The sequence below is a fragment of the Passer montanus genome, unplaced genomic scaffold, assembly GCF_014805655.1.
Source record: "Passer montanus isolate IOZ18808 unplaced genomic scaffold, ASM1480565v1 scaffold12, whole genome shotgun sequence".
In the NCBI taxonomy this organism is placed as follows: Eukaryota; Metazoa; Chordata; class Aves; order Passeriformes; family Passeridae; genus Passer; species Passer montanus.
In genome coordinates, this window is record NW_024358722.1 from 15032109 (window position 1) to 15053546 (window position 21438).

The 21438-nt window shown below is 42.0% G+C and overlaps 1 protein-coding gene across 2 annotated transcripts in view; it reads left to right on the plus strand.

Annotated features, from left to right (window-relative positions):
• The window catches only part of TGFB2 (transforming growth factor beta 2), a 61200-nt gene that overhangs the window by 29656 nt on the left and 10106 nt on the right, over positions 1-21438 (plus strand). For both annotated transcript variants that reach the window (XR_005626395.1, XM_039697979.1), the window contains exon 2: positions 8116-8279. Coding sequence is in view for 1 of the 2 variants with exons in the window: in XM_039697979.1 (XP_039553913.1) it covers positions 8116-8279 (164 nt within the window). In the remaining variant the exon portion in view is untranslated. The remainder of the gene's footprint in view (positions 1-8115; positions 8280-21438) is intronic.

The following is a 21438-nucleotide window of genomic DNA, read 5'->3' on the forward strand; positions in this document are numbered from 1 at the left end:
ATGTGTGAGAGAGCGAGTGGTTTTGCTGTTCTTTTACCCCATATGTTTTAGCCTGCCACATGATTAAGACTTCTTTGTTGAGAAACAAAGATAGCAGTAGGGTTTGTGTTTACATTCCCTCTCTGGCTGTTTTGCATGACAGGTGATGTGTAAAGAGGACTTTGAGAAGAGGAGAATTGAGGTCAGACCTTTCAGACTTCCTAAACTGCCTGGAGGTTTATATATGTGAAGGATGGTCTGGAGTGGAAAACTCAGCATTTACTGCTCTCCAAAATAATCCCCAGTAATTAAGTTACCCCAATTAAGCATTGTTCAAATGGCTCAAAATATAGACCTGAGAACAACACTCATGATGTTTCAGTGTTGTTCACATTACCCAGCTCCTGAGTTTCAGCATGGATGAGGGAAAACAAGCCAACAACCTGGCAAGCTTTGAAGGCAGGCAGAGAGGGCAAGGTCTGGTGAGTTCACATGGTGGAATTTCTCTTCAGGAAATTTACATTCAAGCAGTCATAAAGGCAGGGGCAGAAAGTGTCTGTTGAGCATTGTGCAGGTGTTGTCGTGTGAGGTGCTGGTTTACCCATTCCCATCTATTCCAGCTTTTGCAAATAGGGAAAGAAATACCAGGCCTGGGACAGTACTGTGTGTGCTACTTTGTGTCCAGAGGGTCTGTTCCCTAGGAGGGATTCCATGCTCCTTTTTAAGAAATGGGAGTATTTGGGAGTGGTCGTACCAAATATGCCTGGGTTGCAGTTCTGGTTTTGTGTTCCTGAGAGGGACCAGACCCTTTCATCTTAGCCAGAGGTTTCAGTGATTTCAACAAGCTTTTGATTCTCCTCCAGCTTCAGAAGTTTAGATCCACACAGTTGATTCGAGAGACTCAGTGTCAGATTCTTCTAGAAGTTAATGCTCAGAGAATTTTGGTTTGTAGCAGAAGTGGGCTCCTGGGCAGCCTTTGCTTTCTTCACAGTTGTGGAAGTAAAGTGAACTTTCCTAAAGGAATTTCCTCAACAGAACACACTCTCAGAACAGGAGATTTTTGTAAAGGACCAGGATTGTGTCTTGTACTTGGCTCAGGACTGCTCTGTCGTGCTAAAGTAGTTATAAGTATTTTGCAATTTCTGTGCTGGTTTACCTTACCATGCATCCGAAGATGTAAACTCATACGTGCAGTCTGTAACCCTTAGTTCCAGGTGTCTTCCTGTGTGTTCCACAGGCGTCACCTTTTTGCTCCAGATATCCCACACAAACAACTGATTTCCTCCAAAGTAAAGTGTGTAGCTTGTCTGGAAGGAATATGTATGTTTTCCTTAAGTATTTTTCTCCCATTGCTGAAACATATTCAGATTTTCTAATCTTCCCTGCAAGGAGCAGTGATGGGGGAGAGGTTTTTATCTGTGGCAGGCTGCACCCACTTGAACTCTCCCTCCCCTTGCAGCAGGTGTGTGTGAGGCAGCAGTACCTGCCTGTCATTCACAGGATTCTAGAGACTTTGTCTGATGCTTTTGGTCATCTCAGATACAGCAGAATGCTACTGCAGCTTTTCTCTTTGGTTTTAATTTTGACTCTCCTTTGCCTTTTGGGCGATGGAATAGCTGGGAACATTTTCCAAAAGGTATCCATTTGGGGCATCTGCTGTAGTCCAGACTCTTGGTGTTGCACCTCATAGGAGGTAAACAAATGTGTGTGATGTTGGCCTGGTTTTTTATTTCCTTATGGAACCCATAAGAGACTGATGAGAGAAGAAGCCATCATTGATTGTTCAGAATATATATTTTCTCCTCCTTTCTGGCTGGTGTGAGTAGTATGGATTTTTTCATGCTAAATGCTGTTCTGGACTGTGTACAAAGACTAGTAGCTTGAAAATAATTGTGAAAGTGTGGCAGAGAGAGAAGGTCCAGTGGAAAGAAGAATCTCAATGAGGGCTTTCTGGTTGATAAGATTCACTTAAATCAGACAATTTAGTGATGTAGCAAAATTACAGCTCTTCTTACAATGGGCTGATACCAAATTAACATCCAAAGCAGTCAGTTTCAGCTGCAGCATTTAAACACAGTTGAGGTTAAACTTGAAACACAATTTGACCCAGCCCAGGGAGAACAATTAAAAAAAAATATTAAAATATGTTGAATTGTTACAGCCTTAAACCAGCAAAATAGCAATGGTAGCTTTTCCAGGCAAGGTTTTTGCCCACTGTAAGACTCACATCCAGCTCCAATATGCTAATAGGGATGAAGTGACAAAAATTAAGGGAGCATGTAATAAGATGCCCTTTTCTTTGCATCTTTATGGTGACTCACAAAGCCAGGATCTAAACCTGTTTTGTACAAGAATTCTATGCAGCAGCTTTGCTACACCACTAACAATTACTTGAGTTTATTTTGCTTCTTGTCTTTGTGAGAACTTTAAACCTAAACTTAATCCTGTGATTCTTTAGGGGATAATTACAATGTCTCAGAATCCTTACTATGCCGGTTGCATTTTGACCTAGAGACAACTGCAGGATGTTTTTCACCATCACAGAATTTAAAACTACAAAAGACAATTATGTAAAAGTGTTGTCAGAGTCGATCAAACTCCAGAGTACCTTGAGGGAATGAATTATTCGGGTAACTGGAAACCTGGCTATCAGATCTGTTTGCTGTTGAAGTCATTGCTTTGGCTAGTTATCTTTTGATTCACTATTGGTGAAGCAGTGAGGAAGTAGCAGCAGAACCAGAAGGCTCTTCTCAAATTTTAAGTAAGGAGCACATAATTTCATAAATGTGTCCTCCAAAAATTCCCTCTTTGCCTCATTGTGCCTATTTTTCAACCTGGTATATCCTGGGGTTGTTTACTTTTCATATATTGTCATAGATCTTAAATGTGTTTCAGAAGAGAAATAGCAAGTGGTTCAACTTGCTATTGAAAAATGTGTCACAAAATCTGGTAATTATGTAGCTATTCTTTCTCAGCCTACTGTGATCCCACTGGGTTTTTTCCTGACTTTCAGTGTACAACCCCTCCTCAGTAGCAAATCGTTGATGACAGATAAAGGTAATACCTCAGAGACAACTTCATAGATAAAAACTGGAATATTGGAGTAAGTCTCTTACACTACTGCTGTGCTGTCTGACTTTGAAGCCTTGCTGCAAGAACCTGGAAGTGATGCCTGAGGAAGAGTGGCACGAGTGTTCCATCCGAGAGCACTGATCAGCTAATGGATGTGCTCATAGCTTGATGTCATAGTGGGACAGAGGTTCAGAGCTAATGCGAATGTGATGTATGACTGATTAACCTTGAGGGAGAGTCCCACTTCCTGGATATGACCTGTGGCTTCCATTATTTGGTCCCCTTTGATTGCAGAGAGGAGGTTTCCAGCAGGATTTTGCAGTTACATCAGTGTCAGGAAGGATGAGCAGAGTGATTATTATGGGCTTTGGGAGCCCAGATGCATTAGACAAAAGCTTCTAATTTCTTGGAGAGACTTTCCCTGAAAAAGAGGAGAGGATTTGTGACTGAAGTGTGCCTGACAGGAAGGATGGGATCCTGCTGGAAAGATGTGCTGTCACAGCTGACAAGATGTTCATCCTTCCAGCACATGCTGCTTCACTTACCGTGTCTTTGGAGGCAGCCTGACCCAGCTCCTGGCAGGAACCCCAAAGCTGAGCAGGGAGCGAAATTCACACAGAGGGAGAAACAATGTCACGTTATGCTGCTTGTCAGGAAAAAAACATTGAATTTGCTATCAGTGAGCTGAAATCTAAACAGCCTAAATGGTCCTAATAGTTAGAGAGGTTAGGGAAGCTTGCCAGAGCATGGAAAGCATAACAACTGAATTTAATAACAATCAAGCTACTCTTATAAATATTTGCATGTGCCGTTTCAAAGCCTACTACACAGTCATTCATGTACTGTAGTCAGAACAGCAGTTAGAAAGATGAGGAGGGGGGAAAAAAAGAGAGTGAGAAGAAAAGGGCACTCCGTGTTTTGTAGCTGCCATAATAAAGAATGGGCAAAGCACCAGAAAGAAAAGAAAAAGAAACCCTCCAAAGTTCAATAAACACAAAAGGGAATAAAAATAAATCTTTGGAGCATTTATTACAAGCCCTTGATGGAAGGATTGGATTGAAGCTCTCAGCCTTTCCAGTGTGGGTGTATGTGTGAAGGCGGCCTGTCTGGCCTCTTCCAACGAGAAAAGAAAAGTTGTTTACATTTCCTAACTTGGGCTGTACATGTAATTGATTTCTTTTTGTTTCAATAGCAGAAATGAAAATTCAGAGGGGAAAAAAACCCTCATTTGGATACAATTGAATTTAGGTCTTTTTCATTGCCAGAACGAAAGCTCAACTCTCAGAAGAGCTGTGTCAAACGGAGTGTTTTGTTTCTCCTGAAATGTCAGTACATGCAGTACTTGTGAGGATAGCTGTGGAAATGCAGGGCTCAGTTCATCAAATACAACTGCGGAAGGGAGAAGTGTTATCCTTTTATGCAGGTTATTCCTGGTTTGGGGAATATCTTCAGCGTGAAACAAACTTGCTATCCCTGCTTTCAGTTTCAGGGTGCTTGACTGCACCTTGCTCTCCTCCCAGGTGCTGCTGGTGGCCTGTGTGCTGTTTTGGATGATTGGTCAGAGAACGTGTCCAGTCTCTCCCATTGACCATGTTCCAGCCTGGAGCGATGTTCCAGACTGCCACTGCAGTCTGTGTTGGGATGGGTCTCCTGCACCCCTCCTATTGGTGCTTTTCTGCTTTGTCAGAGCAGGGCTGCTTTCTGTCCAGGCTGCTGGCACAGAAGCTTGGAGGATGCTGGATATTGAACAAAGTCTGTAAGAGGCACAGAAACCACACTGTCCTTATGCACTTAATCACTCACATACCAGAGTACATTTTAACCTGGCAGTTCGGACTGTCCCATGTAAAGCAGCTGATGAAGTTTCAGCTTCTTCAAGACAGAAAAAAAAATAAAAAAGATAAAAAAAGAGTAAACTTGTGATGCTCGTTGTTTAGCAGCCTAAAGGGAGGAGGAAGATGGATGCTGCCTTCACCTTCTCCAGCTGTGTTGTGTAACTCATCTCAGCTGTGATGATTGTGATTGTGATTATTACAGCTGGAAGTCTTCAGGTTTTTTTGAGGGTTGATTTAATGAGTAATGTGAAACTGACAAAAATGGAACCTTTCATTGCATTTACTATTCTCTCTCCCACCAAGACAAAAGAAGTCTATATTTTCCTAGCTACAGGAAATATATTGATTTAATTCCACTCATTAATGACAATAGTTCAAAGAATGCTTCAGGAATCTAGTCTGCAGGAGGGTAACTGTGATTGCAGACTAGCTTGGTCAGAGTCATCCTGGTGTCTCCTGGAGTCATGGGGCCAAAACCAGAGGGAAGTGCAGAGGTATCCAAGTGAATGTGAATTGATAAAACTGTCAGGTTAAGGTGGAGTCACAAAGAGAGATAAAATGCAGCATCTGAAATCACTTAAAGGCTAATCCAAAAGCCTGTAGACTCCCTGGGGTTCTTAGCGTTCCTTTAAAGAGAGTTGCAAGTCTTATTTCTCAGTCTTCGTGTTGATTAATTTTCACATAAACCCCAATTGTGCAGTCAGCCATTCCATGAATAATGCTTTTTCCTCAGTTGATTTGGTGTGGATACTGTTATGAATGATAGAGTAAAGAAATCAAATTTCTTATGTGAAGTTTTATATATAAAGATGTAAAACTATCTTGCAAGAGAGATGAAACTTCTGTAAGACCAGAATTCCTGCTTACTCATAGAGGGTGTCCCATGCCTGCTTTCCAGTGGAAGATAAATACTTGTTTGCAATGTATACAAATGGACATATGCCAACACAAAAACAGGCACACTGACAGTATTCATTCTCTCTGTCTTCCTTATATATGAAAGAGAGAAAAAATGTAAATGTAGGAATTGCTCAGGAATATCCACTCAGATACATATTCAGAGATTTGTAATATACAGTATCTAAAACAAAGAAACTGGAAAGAAGTCCTACAAATATAGCACAAGAAGGTTCTAGGAATAAGAAGCTAAATATAAACCAAGCTGACAGTTAAATAGGGCTTTTCAATCTAAAATAAAGTCAAGATGGACAGGATTTGTCTGTGCCAGGGCAAGTGAATGGCTGCTAGTTTGGCTTGTCCACAGTGAACAAAATGGTTGGTTGATGCCTCAAACAAATGACAGGGAAGGACAACTTACAACTCATCCTGGAAGCATCAATCTTATATATACATATTATTATGCCAAATTATATTCCTAGTAGGATTAGGTTTGGCTGAAAAGCAAGTAGTAGTCTCAGAGTTTCCTACAGCAGGAAAAATAAACTGAAGATACTATTTCTCTCTTAAAAAAGGAGGATGTAATTTCCGAACCAAGTAGCTTTTATAAGAATTTGCAAAATGTATCAAGGTCATAGTGGCATACAGTTAAGTGTTTCTCAGAATCCCTTCCTTTGGTATTTTGAGAGACTCTGGCACTGGTGTGTTGCTGATGGCAGAGAGGAGCAGCTTTGGTATAGGAGTGATTTGCATAAGTTTGCCTTTGGGTTCTCACTGTGAGATTGTGGCAGTTTCCTGTCAATTAGTATAGTAGCCAAGAATAGTGATTATGATGTCTGGGGGGTTATTTTCAAGCACTGCAGATGTGAAAATATGAGAAACTTTTTTTTTTAAAATTTTCTTTTTTTTTAAATTAATTAAATGGAACCATAAGGAAGTCTGGAGTTTCCTCTTCATAGTTGTACCTGTTTGGTCATACTGAGGGTCTGCTTTGGGAAGTACTCTTTTCAGAGGATTTTTTTGAAGTGCTTTAAGAACTTGCCATCTCTCTCTTAAAATGCATCTACAGTTGAGGCTGAGATTATTTCTTTATCATCAAATATTTTCTCATAGCTACATTTATTAAGTAGTCAGTTTAAACTTACTCAAAGAGCCACAACAGGTGGGTTGTTAAACATGTAACTGTAAGAACATCTGTGCTTCTTCAGCTGAAAATGCCTCCCCAGCCCCCAAATACAATTTTCCTTTTTCTTTTTTTTTTTATAATTTATCCATTTCAGTTTTCACATTGTCAGAAAAGAAGAAACTGTTTCCTTCATTTGAAATGAGATTTTTATCAGGCCTTAAAGTAATTTCATCTCTTCTCTGAGGAATGTGAGCTTGTCTCCTTCCACTCTCTTCCCCTGTCTCTTCTCCAACGAGTTTGAGTGTCAGGCAGGAGTGCTGCAGGCAAAATTCTCCTGGTGCTTCTGCTCTGGGTAGTGTGGAAGGGCCTCAGATGATTGAAACACTTAGGGTTACCTGGTTTGTGCACAACTGCCTTGCTGCTTACCCTTAGTCAGGGTTTACCGCTGGGAAGGAGAAACACTGTTTTGAAACCTAAACTGATCTCAATCTGACACTGCTGTTGAAGACTTGAGCCTGTTTTTCTGGGTTTTTTTTCTGCTTTTACCAAGTTTGTAGTAAGTTTATGGCTTTTACTGCTTCCAAGGGGTCAAAATTCATGTAATCCTGTTAATAGTGTCTACTGTCTTCTTGCCTTTTCCCCTTGTTTTTCCTTCCTCTTCTCTTCCAGCCCTCATCACTATAACCAGAATTACTATTTTGTTCCAAAAATATCATTTAATAACTAGGTATGGAATAAAATCTGAAGCTGGCTAATTCATGCTCCATATTCTGAGGGGAAGTGGTTTTCAGAAAACATATAGATCAGATGAGCTGCTGTTATTTGTTGTCTTAGCAGATACCTGTGAACTCTTCATAAGCCTGAAGGCATTTACTATGTCCCAACTGCTATATTTTTTCTCAGTTCATAAGTATTCAGGATTTTCCACCAGTAGGTTGAAAGAGGGGAGGTTTAAATGCATGACCTGAAATAGAGTTGAAAGTAGTTGTTAATCTCTGTTAATAAAAAACAAAACAAAATGTTATAAAAAACACGTGGGGTAGATTTTCTTAATTTTTATTAAATTGTTAATAGTACTAAATTGACCATTGGAAACCATGAACCATGCTTCAGGTATTTCCCTGTCTGAGGCTGTCTTTTATTAAAATGTTTGAAGAAAGAGTATATTTCATCACTAAGTAATAAAATCCCACTGCTTTCTTGCAGACACCATCCTGCCGAGCTATTACAGCCTTTACTTCCGAATTGTCAGGTTTGACGTCTCGGCAATGGAGAAAAACGCCTCCAACTTGGTGAAGGCTGAGTTCAGGGTCTTCCGCCTGCAGAACACCAAGGCCCGCGTCTCGGAGCAGCGGATAGAGCTCTACCAGGTATGGAGGCAGCTCCCACACCTCAGCTCCCCGCCTTGCTGCTGCAAACCCATCCAGAAGGCAGAACAAACCGTGGCAATGAGCAGTTGGGTCCCTTCTCTGCAAAGCAGCCTTCAGTGCCTTCCCTAGAAAGGACTTGGCTTGAAATCATGTGAAGCTGTAGTGTGCAAACTTTTTCTAGCAGTTAAGCCTCAGGACTCCAGAATTTTGAGCCAGCAGTGTGCCCAGGTGGTCCAGAAGGCAAATGACATCCTGGCTTGAATCAGCAATAGTGTGGCCAGCAGGACTAGGACAGTGATTTTCCCTCTCTGTCCAGCCCTGGTAAGGTCGAATGTCAAATCCTGAGTCCAGTTTTGGATACCTCACTGTAAGAAAGACATTGAGGTGCTGGAACATGCCCAGAGAAGGTCAAAAGAGCTGGGTAAGGATTTAGAGAGTCTTATGAGGAGTGGCTGGGGGATCTGGGGGTGTTTGGCCTGGAGAAAAGGAGGCTCAGTAGTGACCTTATCACTCTACAACTCCCTGAAAGGAGGGTCCAGCCAGGTGGGGATTGGCTTCTCCTGTGCAGCCAGCAACAGGACAAGAGGAAATGGGTTCGAGCTGCAGCACGGGAGGTTCAGATTGGACATCAGGAAGAATTCCTTCACTGAAAGGGTGATCAAGGCTGCCCAGGGAGGTGGTGGAGTCACCATGCCTGGAAGAGTTCAAGAAATGTCTGGACATAGCACTTAGTGCCACGTCCAGTTGACATGGTGGTGTTTGGTCAAGGGTTGGACTCTATGATCTTGGAGGTCTTTTCCAACCTTAACGACTCTGATTCTGTGATTCTATGATTCATAGCATACAAAAAAAAGTGAGAGAACAAGACATCAAAAAAGTTATTCCCAGGATATCTGTCTCCCAACACCTGGCCTGAATTGTAGTTTACGTAGAGGTCAAATTCCTTCTCTCTGGCCTGTGTTCAGGAGAAGCTTTTTAAGACTTTCTTGTAGAAATGGAATTAAAACTAAATTGCAAAGCTAAGGAGTTTCAAACCTGGCTTCTGTATAGTAGTCTAGGGGTTGAGGCAAGGGAGTGGATAATTCAGGGATTGTGGAATTAGTAAGAAAATGCCCCATGACTCACTCCTGAGTGTTGACAAGATTTATATAATTTAATCTTTAAGGACCTTGGAGCCTTTTACCTCATTTAACATAGAGTCTGTGCATTTCTGCAAATACTGTCTAGAGCATATTTCATCTGAAGCATAGTTCTCCTCACTGAGAAACACAACAACTAAAAGGGGCTCATCTCCCAGAACTTTTATACTGAGGAAAACTCGCAGTTGTTCCAGCAACCTGTGACATGTTCTGCTGAAAACCCTGATGGATAGAATGCCCCTTGTAAAAGTATATGGAGACCCTCTATAGCTCTGTTCTTGGTGCCTGCATTAGCTGTGCTTGGGCACTGTCCTGGGCTTGCAGCACTTTGGAGTCCAGCTCGGATCTAGTGAGTGCAAATTTGAGTCTTCTCCTTCACTTTGAATGTTCAGCTTTTCCTGCCTGGTCTGGTCAAGTGGAAGCCAAACTGGAAGCAGAGAGAGGGGACACTTGGGGTTCACAAGCGCATTGAAGTAACAGTAAAAGCCAGTCATGTAGGGTGACAGCAGGAAAAGTGCATTATTCTGTTTAGATGTTGTTTAAATGTAGGAAAAGCTTAATTCCCATTTGAATGTGGTTCAGGCACACAGGTGGCTGCTGCGACCTTCTAAGAACAGGATAGCAGAAAAGTTGAGCAAATAATATGTTATTTGTTAAAAGGGAAAGCTCAGAACCTCTATTGAGAATCACTGGTGTTGCCTGTATAGAGCAGCCATCCCAGAGAAATATGCTATGAGTCCCAGGGATGCTGCCACAGCAGCCTGCTGAAACAATTGTATATGTTGGCTTGGCCTCACTGCTCAGACACCCTAAAATGAGTTGATAGCATCTCTGGGCTTTCTGTTCTGCTTTTGAGAGCTGTTAGTCAGCTACCTGAAAAGAATACAGCTGTGGTTGCTTGAGCTCAGTTCATTGCCTGTCTGTGTCTGAGGAACATGGGACACAAAGAGTTCAGCAGAGATATAGAAGAAAGGGCCTTGGCTTGGCTGGGATTTTGCCTTGTGATGAGAAACAGCTGGGGCTTACTTGAAAGAGCCTGACTCCAGCAAGCCTGTGCCCATGGAAATGACTGACACCTGCATCCAGGACAGGTACTTGGGTCCCTGGGTAAATACATGGCTGGTGAGTAAGGCAGTTTCTTTTGTAGGCTGGGTGGAGCAAACTAAGTGAAGTGTTAGGTGAGTAATGAGTGCAGGTTATTGTAGGATTAGATCTTTTCTCCACCAAGTAACAGGCAAGCCAAAGGCAGCATGCCCTGTGTGTTTGTGCCAGGCATATTTTAGGCATGTTACTTTGTTCCTTTGCTTGTAGTGAGGCAAGCTGTCTCTGGATCATTTCCCTTTGATCATGTTTGTTTCTTGCAATCTTGTACGCTAAAACCTTGTATGGGGGTATTACAGCTCTGTGGTGGGCAGTCTGAACTGCATGAGTTCCTTGGCAGGAGCTCTTCTGCCAGGAGCATGAGCATCCCTAAATGTTGCTGCAACTGATCTCCATCACAGCACATGAGGTTAGGATGCAGTGTTTAGTAGAAGTAAAAGCAGGGAGAAATTGGAGACAAGGGACCAAGATGCTTTTGAGTCCCTTCCAACTTGAGATATTCTATGATTCTGTGGTGCATTGTAGAACAGTGCTATAGAAAGCATTTTGAAAGTTATTATATGAATTCTAGAGATTAGAAAGAAGAAAATCTCTGCAGATGAAGGTGAAGAGGTACAGGTAGGAGGCATTGGTGCCCTAGTGCTGCTGGTGCTTTGGGGCTGTGTATTAATGTACTGAGAATGCAGATAGAGTTGTCTAGTGGTGAACATGATACAAGCATGGGAGGTAAAAGGGGAGAGTCAGGAAGATCCTCATTTCAGTGGAAGTGGGAGAGGCAACTATCTTCTGTAAGGGCTGGAGACTTAGTCAGATCTCTGACTCCAGCATGAAAAGCCATGCATGGAGACTGAGCTTGCAGAGGAGATTGCCGGTGGAGTTGGCATGAGCAGCTGCCGTTCCTCCTCTCTGCATGAGCTTTGCTTCCTGTCTTGTGACACACATGTTGGGCTTGCCAGGGCTGTTGTGCCCAGAAGGAACAGTGCGGTTTTTCAATATGCATAAGCAACATTTAATTATTAGGGGTTTTTTTCCTCCTCCAACCAAATTTCAGGTTGTCTAGTGTTTTGCTTTGTTGTGGAGTTCCTCTTGATGAGGGTTTTTGAAATTCCTTTCATACCTGCAGTTTCAAGGAATGGTTGTTCCTTTGTCCCCTTGTCTTTCTCAGGAGAAGAGGAGCAGAAGCCTTCTGGGGAGAATCAGAGCTCTCTTGTCGTTCACTGAGATAGTCCCTGAACATGTGCACATCTTCTGGTTGCCCTCCAAGAGCTGTCTGATTTAGTCTAGTGGCAGTTTAGTAGTAGCATATATACCACTGATGCAGAAGGGACAACGTTATTCTAAAGAACTACTTTAGGAACAGCTAGAGACAGATGTGCAGGGTAAATTGCAAAATAAGCAAGCAGAATATAAATATTTTGTTTCTCTGCCTGATTCTTTCTTTGTGTGGTCCTCTGACCTTACAGATCTACCCCTTAAAATGAAAGAAGAAATGCAAAACTGCACCTTTTCAACTTAGCTTTCCTCAGGCTGTACTTGGCTCCCTTTTCCAAACCACATCAGAAAGGGACTTTGTGTTTTCCTGCAGCCCTTGTTTGCACTGACTCCGGGAAGGCAGTCTAGGGCTGCTTGGCATGGTGAGTCAGGGCTGTGGCCCCTTGTTCCTGGACCCTGGCGCTGCAGCAGCAGGACCCTGTTCCTACCTCAGAGCCTGAATTGGAGCAGAGAGCACTCCGTCGTATTTACGCTGGGACTGAGTGGTTATGACTCTGCCTGCCAGGTTTTCTGCCATCTGGATTTCTCCAGGCAGTAAATCCTAGAGATTAATTCTCATGGAGGTGCGCTGTGTGCATCCACAAAGCCAATGGGCAAGTAGTAATCCCTGTGTGCAGAAAATGTCTGTTTTTACCCAGAATGCTTCTCTTGGTATTTAAGGATTACTCAGTCACATCTGTGTGTTCCCGCACAGATGGGAAGTACAGTGCACATACTAAGTAGTCTTAGGATGGAAAATAATAAAACTCACTGAAGTAGGAATTAAGTTACTTTTATAAGGCTGATATGAAAGCTACTGTCTCTTCTTGGCTCTGATTAAGTGAAGCTGCAAAGAATTAAATTCTTCAGCAGCACTACCTTTTCTGTTGTTTCTTCTGCCCGAAAGGGAGGCTTAATGTGAAGGTTATACTGCTGATCATCAGCACATTGGAGAGTGGGAAGTTGAAGGGAAGGAAGGAAGTGGTGTGACCTTGGACAAGGCGCACTTCTCCCATCCTTCCATCGCACCATGCTCATTCAATGTGCTTCCCAGCGTGCCCCAAGACTTCAGAAAATATTAAGAGGATAAAGTGCTTTTGGGGAAGGGAGGAGGAATAATATTAAATAAACAAGTTTTAGCATCCTCCAGTGGCCCTTGCTATGTTTTTAAAGATTTATGCCAAATGCAGGCTTTATTGGAATTTCATCAGATAAAGCTCAGTTGTTATGGGAATGTCTTTGTTCATCAGTTTTCTTGCCTGCTTTGAAGACTTCATCACATCTTTCTTTTATTAAGGTGCTTCTGTATTTATGAATAAAGTCCCTGCACCCTTCAAAAACAGCCTTGTCTTTTATGGATAAGCATTCCAAAAAACAGATAGGCACCACTGCAAAGTAGAACTAGTAAATCCTTACAGGGTGAAAAGACATGCTTCAGAGAGTGCTGTGGTATTGTGTTTAAGGTATTTTTATTATGTACAGGCAGTCAAACAATAACAAGTAATAATTACTTCCTGTGGAAGCAGTGCCATGTTTTGTTAACACATCATAAAACATCAGAAGAAGTGCAGCTGAAGCGATGTGTTTTATTGTCATTATTATCTAAGGCTGCTGTGGATGGGATTACCTGAGAGGCTGTGGATGGGAGGGATGTATCCACAGGATGTATCAGAGCAAGGGTGGGGGCAAATGAACAGTGCCAGGTTAAAGCTAGGGGGGGACTCATCATATTGCAGTGAAGAATTTGAAGCAAACGGGAGAAGACCTTTGGGCTTTCCATGTTGGGGAGGGCCCAGTACATGTCAAGAGTTCCTGTGGAGCTTGCTCAGGGTCTAGGAAGAGCTGTCTGTCCTCTAAGCGGTGGTAGCCCTCACTTCCTCCAGGGCCTCTCTGCCTGCTTGGAGGTATGAGGAGGAAGGTGCTGTGGAACATACTAACTACCCCATTATGAGTCAGATTTAGATTTAAACTACAGTTCGTTGTTCAAATACTTTCAATTCAGACAGTGTTTTGTCTTGTTTTTCAGTTGGGGAATACATTTAGAGTGAGCTACTATAGATTTGGGCCAAATCTCTGCAGTGCAAATCTGAGGCAGTTTACACTGACTGCAACAGAGATCCTTCAGGCTGATCTCCATATAATCAGGAGCAGAGGGGCCTTGCTCTCTTTTCTTGCCAAAAAGTGCCATCTCTAATGCCACAGAAGAAAATATCATGAAGCAGGATTTGTGGCTGTGAGCTGGCATAGGATGTCTGTATAACAGATATCACCTGGGGCACTAGGTTATAATTGACTGCCATCACTGTGACCCACATCTAAAGTAGTGCATTTGGATCTCACCATTTTTGTATTGCTATCCTGAAACCAGATTCTTGCATTCTGAAGGGTTATGAGTTAAATGGCAATTATACAGTGTTCTTTGAAGTGCCAAACCCAGTATAAGGCATGGATGTAATAACTTTCTACTCTACCGACTCCTTTGCTTTCCCCCAGCAGCAGCTCAAGACCAAAGGAAGTTCATTTGCAGTATATTTCAGTTGAATTGCTGTTTTCTCCTTTTTCCAGAATCTTCCTTTTCTGGTTCCAAATACTGTATGCCCTACAAAAAGATGCCAGTACATTGGAGACCATACCTAGGGTACCTTTGGCAAATACTCTGTGAGCGTGAGGGGAAATATTTATGGCTGCATCATCTTCACTGTAATTTGTGAGAATATCTCAGATGCATCCACCTCCTGTCAGGAATAGAGCAGTTACTGAAGACAACTTGAAGGACTATATAATATTTCCATCAGCTCCTGGCAAGGGCCAGTGTGTATTTCGCAGCTGAACACTGCCTTGTGTAGAAATGCAGGCCACAGATGGCTGTATTGCTGTTTGTGGTGCCTGTACATTATTGGAGGTGTGGGAATGCAGGCCGTGGGTCTGAAAACAACAGCTAGGTTTGGGTTCCTGTTGTTTGGGCTAGGGTTTGTTTGGGTAGCCAAGCCTACATTACACTGGAACACGAGCAAGTTTGAGCCCAGCAGCTCGGCATGGTAGTCACTGGGCTAAGGAATATCAAGTTGGCTTGATGGCCATGTGCTAAAGAGTCTCTTGGAAGGGGGAAAGGTGGTGTTCCTGTTCTGGAGAGGTTTAGGAAACAATGTGACGCTTTGTTGGAGAGAAGCCTACCTGAAGAAGAATAGGTGATGGGAGAAAATGGAGAACAATGGGAGTGGTTTGTGTGGAAACCTGTAGGTGGTGGGAAGAGAAAACGAAAAGGACAACTGTGAGTTACAAGGAACAAGGCAGGCAAGAGGAAGGAAGAAAGAGGAGGGACTTGTGGAAGAAGACATCTTGGAGAAAGTACTGTGTCCAAATACTCATTTAGCCAAGAAAGTTGCCAAAATGTTGTAGTAAAATGCACATGAAGATGAGATATGACTGTCAGGGACAGGACCAAGGAAGAGAAAAGGGATTAGGAAACCTGTGCATAAATGGGAGATGAACAGAGGAGTACCCTGCAGGATCTGGGAGATTTGGCTAGAAGACAGGAGAACCCACTCTGTTTCTGTTGACTTTGGCTCCTCTTTGTTGATACTTTAATAAAACATAATGTGCCTTTGGCAAGTTGAAGCTAAAGGCTAGATAAGTTTAGGGGATTTTTTTGTTTTGCTTCATTTTATATAAAATCTTTCTTTGGAGCTATCTTAAAATCCACCAAGTGGCAGGAAATTGCCCTCAATATTTCAGAATCTTCCAGGAGAAGGACCCCAGACCCTGAATTCTTGTTTATTGCTTAAACAATACAGAGTCTTCCTGCCTGCTTAAACATAAATCAGGCTGGGCAGCCTCAGGGCTCTGTCCCCAACTTACACTGCATATGTATCTTCAGTATCAGGAGGAAGGCCCTGCTTGGGGAACAAATGGAGAGGAAATCCCTTCCTGGGATCCATTATCTTCCCAGAGCTCATCCCCTCATTGCAGCATGATGCAACAAGTCAGTCACAGTGATTCCATGACACACTTGACTTCCCCTCCCTTTCTGACCTGCTTATGTGCTCATCTTTTTGTCTGCCTCATACTTCCCCTTCTTTTACCTTTAAGTGAGCAACAGCCAGCACTGTAAGAGAATACTTCTGCAGCTGTAGCCCATCCAGATATAAAAGCAGTTGGGTTATGTGTGCAATATGTTCTTTTTATATGCAAGTTTGCATGAAGAACGTGTCTGGCAAGTTCTGAGCAGATGGATCAGAGACCTATGGGTTTTTTTCAGAAACTTTGGCAAGCACTCCATACCTTTCTTTGTATTTTGGCAGGAACTCTGCATCTCATATAGTAGTCTCTAAAGATTCTGCCCTCGGTTTGAGCCTGATTCGGAGACCACTGTAAGTAATGGAAAGACTTCACTGATAAGCAGGGGGACTGTAAAGCCCTTTTAACTCCATGGCACTGAAGGCCGAGTCTGAATCACTCTTTTGCAGGAGTGGTTACAAGAAGAGCTTAAAAACTCACACTGACATTTTTTGAAAAAGCTGGTCTCTTGCACTTACAAGCAACTAAGATTTTGATAGCCAGTAGATTCCCAATTATCTGGCAAAAGGTACTATATGGAAGCTTTGCACTTTACACCATATGTTTTCACATATAATGAGTAGTAAATTGGAGAGGTTTGCAGCAAAATCAAGGATTTTCTTTTCCTTGTGTCCAAAATAGGATCAAAGGCATCAGACTTAAACAGGGAATGAGAAAGGATTGATAATTAGCATGGCCATTTTTTAACTGTAAGTTTCAGAAAATGCTGGCTGAAGTCCCTGAGAGCTGTCCGAGGAGACCTTTGAAATCTGGAACCAGGCAGTGTGTGAATCTTTCAGTAGGGTGAATCGTATGTAAGAATTTGGAAACTCCCAGCAGCTGCGTATGCAGACCTTGGGAATCTGGTCATTCCAGTGTAAAGATTTATGCTGGAGTCCCCTGCAGTTTCTTCTAGATCAGGAAAGGTCATCCTAAATGGCAGTTTTCAGCTGTGGTGTGCATAGCTGAACTTATCTTTGCTCTCATGTTAACCAGCATAAGCACCTCATTTACCATTGGATCTCATTGTTTGGGCTTATTTACTTTAGGCTTACAAGCGCATGTCATGTTATTTCCATTATTTTTAAAAGGGCCATGGAATTCCAGTGGAAATCATGGATAATGACTGATAAGTAAGAGAAAGAGTAATGAGCCTGCCAAGGTGTTGTAATACAAGAACATCACAGGAGTCTGAAATGACAGAGAAGGGAAGGAAGGAAGTTATCAGGGGACCAGCAGCATCTGAAGGGAGGAGATCAGACAGTCCAGAATGGAGTGAATGGAGAGGAAAGACAGATAAGACAGATTAATAGTAGGTTTTCGTAAGATAATGTTGTTCAGTGACTGCAGAACCCACACTGGCTGATAGCAGTGACCATTTCAAGTTCTAAGGCTATGCAGGAAATAGGATAGATATTTTAAAGTGGCCATATGATCTTATTACTATGTTTGGAGTGTTCATCAACTTGTTTTAAGAAACTAAGTCACCAAAAATATTTCAAAAGAGTTGGTGACCATAATTCCCAAACCCAGCTATAAAATGCTCTTGGTTTTCTTGGCTGCAGAAGATGTATGTCATTAATGTATCAGCCTGTGTGTCATCGCTGCTGAACCACATTCAGTTTATGGTTTGTTTGCTTGCTGAGGAGGTGCTGAATTTATTAGCCAAAACTATTCCACCGTAAGTTATACTTAATTGTAATTTTCCCATTCTTCTGCATCTGATTGTGGTGACAATAGAAGAGGATAAGTAGTTATTGGCCACAATACCAAATCTGAAGTGAACTAAACAAGTTGCTGTTCTGGGGCTCTAGTTATTTGAAAGAACCAGTGTACCTTCGTGTCAAATTTTTTCCTTTTAGCTGTGTAATGAGTCACAAAGACAGGCTGTTCTGGCGTCTGCTGTCAGTGGTTATTGTCTAGAATACATACACTAATGTGTTGATTCAGTTATGCCCTGCTTTAGCTGCCTAAATATATGAGCGGGGGAGTAGGCAAAGGAAACTTTGAGCAAAGTAATTATGTTTGTTTTAACAGTCGTGGGCTTAGTAGTTCTTCTGAGTTTGTTTTTGAACCAGCTTAATTACACTGACGCCAAGTGCTGCTGCTCTGCTCATGTCAACTTCTGATATGCCCCATTCTTTAAAGAAGTCATGTTTCTGCTAATTTTTCAAGCATTCTGCTTTGTTTGTTATTATGAAGAATGTAGTGTTCTCAGTGTACTTTACAGTTTATAAACTACAGACTAAGATAAAATCTTTATCCTTATTTTTATACTCAGAACTGTGTGATAGTTTCCTGAGAGTATAAATGTTTTTGCCTATAAATAAACAGTTTCATCCTCCAGTATTTGAATGAAGATTTCAGCTACTTGACACTTACATTTTTAAAAAATGTATCTGTTAATGCTTTCCAGTTAGTCTGAAAAATAAGCATAGCAAGTGACAGAAGTAATTTACAAATCGGTATTTTCTGGAGACTCCTCATGCTTCTGAAACCATTTGTGACAAAACTAAAATTTTTCACTGCTGAATGCCCGGTCGTGGTGATTCGGGATATGCTTTCAGGATAACACCATGGGTCAGCCTCCTCTAATGGATGAAGAGAAGCACAGACAAATCCTTGCCAGCCAAGCAGAAGTTCTCCCCAAGAAGACTGAGCAGAATGAAGAGTATATTTCAACAGGATTTGTAAAATACCAGAAATCTGGCAGGCCTGGTGAGGGTGGCATGTTAGTGCTGTCATCACCAAGATCCCAGCTGGGCTTGCTAAACATAAAGAGCTGTACCAAAAAGAGCAATGCTTTGTTTGCATCTGGCTTCTTCATGAGCCATTTCCTGCAATTAACTGCATTATTCATTTATTCATGTGTTTGTTTCACCTTAATCTGCTGGCAGTAGCTGCATGCATGTCATATCTAGACTCCTCATGGGTATTTGTAAGATTATTTTTTCACTGGGTGTTTTCAAGAAGCCTCAGAATTGAAAAAAAGTGTATTGAGAGGTAGGTTAGCAGTGGGCATGGAAAAAGGTAGGTAGAAGGCAGTGTGTAAGACCCTGGTCAAGAAAAGATTAAGTGTTTTCATTGGTGGTTTTCCTGTGAAAGGGAGGAATCACATAAAAAAATGAGGTAGAAAAAACCTGAAATTGTTCTTAGAATTTAGGGCATTGCTACTGAATGAAGATTACTCTGTATACTGGTCTAGAAGTCTGGTGGATCACCTTTTGGTAACACTTCTTCCAATTCAGCTCATCCCCACAGCATGTGATCATGTGCGTTATGTTCCCTGTGTAATCATTTATCATAACAGGCAGTAGAAGCAAGACCAAGTGAGCAGATACCCCTTACAGACATCCCCATGTCCAGAACCCAGGTTTGTTGGGTTTGAGCCGTCTCTGAGGCATGTGCAGGTGTGCATGCTCACAGCCGTTCGTGCACAGCCATTGTGCATCACCAGCTGCTTGTACCTGTGGGTGTTGGGATGTGTCCCTCCTCAGCGAGAGAGGTGGAAGCTTCCTGTGTGGAAACTCTGTCTCCTGCTTATGCAAATGATGGGATGTGTGTCTCTGCATGCAGTGGGTGATGCACAGGATTCCCCCACCGGAAAATCTTTGCCTTCCACATCATGACCTGTAGTCAGACCAAACTCTTTCTACCTCTTCAAGAGGGAGCATTTGGGTGAGGTGCCAAAGGAAGTAAGAAAGGATTCAAGGGGAAGTTTAACTCAGTTGTCTTTCTCTTCTGTGGATTTTCTTTTTTCCCCTTGCCTTCTGTTAATACTTTCAGTGCACTGAAAACTTTTGCACAAAGACTTTCATTTAGCTCCTGCAGCTACAAGCTGTGCAGCAGCAGTTCTGATAACAGTGTTTGATGTGGTTGTGATGGGCTAAGCATGAAGGTGAGGTGGTGTTTATAGGTAAGACAAGGCAATGTTTATAGGTGAAGGTAATATCTCTTCTAAGACCAATCAGTGTGGTTGGAAAAAGTAGAAAAGCTTTCAAGCACAAAAGCTGCAAGGTACAGAAACTGCTTTTATTCTTCTTTGAAACTACATTAGTTGATCTAGTAGGAAGAAAGGATTGGAAATGGTGAAAGAAAAGTTTTGCATTGAGGATACAGGCTTGAGGGTGTATTGGAAGAAAAAGGTATGTTGCTGATGGGGAAGGTTAAAACCAGAAATAGTAAAAAAAAAAAAAAGTAAAAAGAAGCAAACCAAAGTAGGGAAGTGGCAGAGAGAACCTAAAATGCTTATTTCATGGAGTGATTTCTGGAAGACTCATTTGAAGAATATATTGTAGCTGTAAAAATTTCTTGAGAGATTCCTACAAAAAGGCCCCTTTGTTTACCCCCATATAGAGTACAGTTGCTTCAGTGTGGATGGAAATAAAAAGCAGTGTAGGAAAAGATTAATCAGATTATTTGTGGGAGAAATTGGACTCTGAGGATCCAGTCTAGGATTTTATCCTCCATTAGCTTTCCCCACTTGCAACAGTGTAAGAGAAAAAGAGGGGAAAATTGAAATGGTGAGGCTAGAAGATCATTCTTGCTTACAAGTAGTAAGAAGTACTCAGTTTGTTAAGATCATACATCACCCTAACACTATAACAATACTTAACCCAAGAGAAGGCGATTGAAGTTAATTTCACAAAGTATAACACTCTTCTCACTTATCAGCCTTTTGCTTAAGACTTGCCAGTGCCTGTTTAACCTATGGTCTCAGTTGTGGAAATTATCTTATACTTAGTTTGTGACTTTTTACCTTGTTCTTTATAATTTTCTTCCTGAACATGGTGCATAAAAACATGGAGAGAAACTTTACTCTCAGACATTGTAGGTACCATGGGATGGATAATATCTACCTCTTTTAATCCATGGTATCCATTCCTGTCCCACAGTGCCATACAGCTCAGAAACATTTTCTTGTCATTCAGCTTAAGTGTGGATGGATTTTCCTTGGACCATTGGATACATGCAGTGACGATTTCTTGTACTTTTACAAATGCCTTTTATTCCAGGTACACATTGACAGCTCTTGACTCTATCTTTTGGTAGCAGTTGGGATAAAGACTGCAATAAATACATTTATTTTTGATACCAAGGCACAGCTGTGTCTTCAGAATATGTCTAAGACCAATTATAGTTAACATCAGGAGATTGCTTTTGGCACATTACTTACTTTTAGTCCTTACATCACTGCCAAAACTGAGGCATGCAGTTTCTGGAGTCTTTGGAAAGATATGACTGTGCAGAAAGGAAGAGAAATGAGCCAAGTTCTTGTGTCCCATTTGCCTCACACCCCCCCAGCCCCAACACATCCTTGCAGAATGACAGCTGCATTACATCCTCAGAAACACTTGACCTGATAAAGACCAAAGGGAAGGCAAAGTTATATTTGTACTTCTCTGGGACTTTCCCAGCATTGATTACTGATTCTCTCATCCCTCTGGCACTTCTGAGCAGTGGTAGTCCCCTTGCTGCTGCCAGACTCTCTGTAAACAGTTGTTCAGACACTTTGAAGGTTACCTCATAAAAAGAGTCCCAGTATTCACTGTTAGTGTGCCCTTAGTTTCTACTGGGGAACTCAGCATCGCCTACCAGGGACCCTTAGTAAT